The sequence below is a fragment of the Alligator sinensis genome, unplaced genomic scaffold, assembly GCF_000455745.1.
Source record: "Alligator sinensis unplaced genomic scaffold, ASM45574v1 scaffold647_2, whole genome shotgun sequence".
NCBI lineage: Eukaryota > Metazoa > Chordata > Crocodylia > Alligatoridae > Alligator > Alligator sinensis.
The window spans coordinates 5,022,721-5,025,790 of record NW_005841832.1 but is presented as its reverse complement, the minus strand read 5'-3'; the positions used below and the strand labels follow the sequence as shown (position 1 = coordinate 5,025,790).

The 3,070-nt window shown below is 51.0% G+C and overlaps 1 protein-coding gene across 1 annotated transcript in view; it reads left to right on the top strand.

Moving 5' to 3' along the window:
• Nucleotides 1-2,468: 2,468 nt before the first annotated feature.
• TRMT13 (tRNA methyltransferase 13 homolog) overlaps nucleotides 2,469-3,070 on the top strand; it is a 9,815-nt gene continuing 9,213 nt past the window's right edge. The window contains exon 1 of the mRNA XM_006015091.3: nucleotides 2,469-2,586. Coding sequence (XP_006015153.1) covers nucleotides 2,469-2,586 — 118 coding nt within the window. The remainder of the gene's footprint in view (nucleotides 2,587-3,070) is intronic.

Below are 3,070 nucleotides of genomic sequence, written 5' to 3'. Positions count from 1 at the left end.
TGCTGAACCACGTAGTGTCAATGTGATTCCACATGACAGTATTTCTGGTTCCTGACACCAGTCTTTATTATTGCAAGCATCCAATTCTCAGTCTTCTGAGAAACGCAGGATGCTATTCTAGTCCCCTTTGTATGCCCAAATGGCAGTTTTCTGACTGCACAAGTGGCATTTCTGGCACATATATAGCGTGCAATTCTATTAAGCTCTGTGCAGTGTGGACACAAAAGCTCTTTCTGAAGCTGAGCTTCTGCACTTTAGTTTGCATTTAAAGGCCAGTGAATAAAATAGGCAAAAATCAATCTAGTGGAGCAGTTTCTGCCCTAGTGACAGCAAGGGTCCAAGTCATAACTTAGTCCAGGGGCGGGCAATTATATAGGGTGGAGGGCCACTTACTGAATTTTGGCAAGCCATCGAGGGCTGCGTGACAGGCAGCCAGGGGCAGATATATATTAATTTTCTACATTTTTAGGGGCCCTGCAGGCCAGATAGAACAGTCTGGCAGGCCGCATCTGACCACAGGCCGCATTTTGTCCACCCCTGACTTAGTCCAAGCCACAACTTTGTCTGCTCTATTCCCAAGCGGCTTCTACCTCAACACCTTCCAACTTGCTTGCTTCCTTATGGCCTTTTATATCTCTTTCTCTAATCTGCCCAATGGTTCAGTCTCACAAGGAGGGCTGAAGAAGGTCCTGAAAAACACCTAGTTTGTGGCCCGGTGGTTAGAATACTATGCTGGGAAATCAGGCAAATGCACACTCAAATCTCAGGAGGGGCCTATAACTCCAGGAACATTTTGACACATGCTGTGGGACACAGCACTGGGTGGTTTAATTAGCAAGCTCTGCTAATTAAAAGCACCCACCTGTCACATGTATCACCATCACATACATCCCCTGCGCTGAAAAAATGGTGGCAGGGCACTTTCAACTAAAGCTCATCAAACATGTTTTATTTCAAAGCGCTCCACCACCATTTTTTCAGTGCAGAGTTGCACAGCAACGCTGATGCACATGACGTAAAAGGCTGCCGGTGCGCGTCATTTTCCTCATACTGGTATAGGGGCCCTAAGTCTTCCACTTCCTGGGCAAGCAAATTTAAAAAGGGATTAGACAAATTCTTGGAGGAAATATACAACAGCAATTACTGAGCATGGCAGTTAGGGGCACAGCTTCTGAATCAGAACTTCTAGGCCTTAAATGCTGGAGGCTGCAAGTGAGAAAGAAACATACTCTGTTTGATCTCCCTTTCAGCATTTGCTTTCTACCTTTGTGTGACACAGGTCCTTTTGTTGTGCCTAGTGGATTGCAAGCTTGGGCACCTCAAGGAAGAGCTCTAAGCCTCTCTCAGTAGGGAGGCTACTGGGAACACAAACGAGTTCAGGGGACAAATAAAGAGAAAAGAGAGACAGGACTGAGGTCACAGGTTTAAAACAATGGTGTGACACAGGCCTATTTGCCACTGTGGGATCCGTTGGGTTAAAGGCCCACCACAGGAAGCTATGGGCACCTATACACATGCTGGATGTCTGCTCCAATGCATGCTAATAAGCATGTGTTGGAACAGACTTGATTAACTGAGCAGTACTGCAGCAGCATAGGTGATGCATAGGGGAGGCACCGGGTTGTGGGGGGGGAATGACACATTTGCACAGGCAACACGTGGAGGGGCATGTGCCCCTCTGACAGCACTATGATCCCCTGACAGCAAACGTTCCGGCTGGTAGGGGGCACAAATTTGGCTCCATCAGTGGCAGAAGCTACTGGCATGCTCAGTGACCGGCCACTTGGGGACACTCTCCCCCCCGGTCATGCCTTGCTGGTGCCCCCCCAAACTTGGGAGGCACCAGTCACCCATGGGCATGTGCCCCCCCTGTGAATGGCCCTTGCCAGTTGGGGAGTGGGGGCGCTGAGAAAAGCACTGGCCAGTGCCCCCACCCCCACCCTCATCCCCAAACCCCGAGACTGGCACCAGCCGGGGGATGGGGGTGCCGGCAGTACATCCAGTTTTGCTGCTGATGCTTCTGGGGTCAGCAATTGGCCACTGGGGGACTCCCCTGGTTGGCGATTGGCTGCTGGTGCCTCCCCACTCAGGAGAAACCAGTCATCCATGCAGCCTCCACGTCACATGTATTCAGTGTCCCCATACTTCAAAATGGTGTCGGGGTGCTTTAACTAAAACTCATTAAAGCCTCTGAGAGTTGCTCTAATTAAAGGGCCCCCCCCTCCACCCTGAAGCACATGTAAAGATGCCCTTTAAGCCCCCATCAGAGAGGAAGGCTACTGAGACAGTGGCAATAATAAAAAAAAAAAACAAAAAAAAAACAGGGACAGGAGTGAGATCACCAGTTAAAAACAATGATGTGACACAGGATACTGGGCAATAGGGACCTGTAGTCTGACCCAGTAGATAGCAGTTCTCATGTGAGTTCACTAACTACTCAGCTAAAACACCAGGGCCCTCATTTCCGTATGCCAATGAAGGCTGCACCTGTGCAACAGCCGTGTGGACGCTTCTGCATCCTACTCTGCGCTGTTCACAGACCTGCAAACACTGTGCGAGTGCCCAAAACACCACTTTCTCAGCCAAGTAACTGTGGCTGCCTGAAAAGAAATAGGTGCTTGTGTCGCTCAATGGAGAAAAAAGAATATTCCTTTGTCGTTTAGACAGCAATGCTTCAAGTGCTCCCACATCTCCGTACTTGATCTGCTGCTGTTCTGAGGAACGTCGGAGACCCCTTTACTACAAGGAGGGAAATCGGGGGGACAGCTCGACTCGGCTCCTCTCCTCCCCTCTCCGTGCAGTCTGTTTGGTGGGGCACAGTCAGGCAGGTGTCCCAGGAGTGTCGGTGAGCAGTTCAGTGTGGCAAACGGGCTCCAGTTTTGGCAACTGGCTGGATGTCGAGACCAAGTGGCGTTTCCTCACCCAGGTCCCCGGCGAAGCCAGATTTTCCCCAAGCCCCAACAAGAAACGAAGCTGCCCCTGGGGGAGCTCCCCCGCGCGGGTCCCCCCACTGCTGCCTCCCCGAGGATACTCCTGGGCAGGCGGTGAAACCCGCTCCCATTCACGGGGG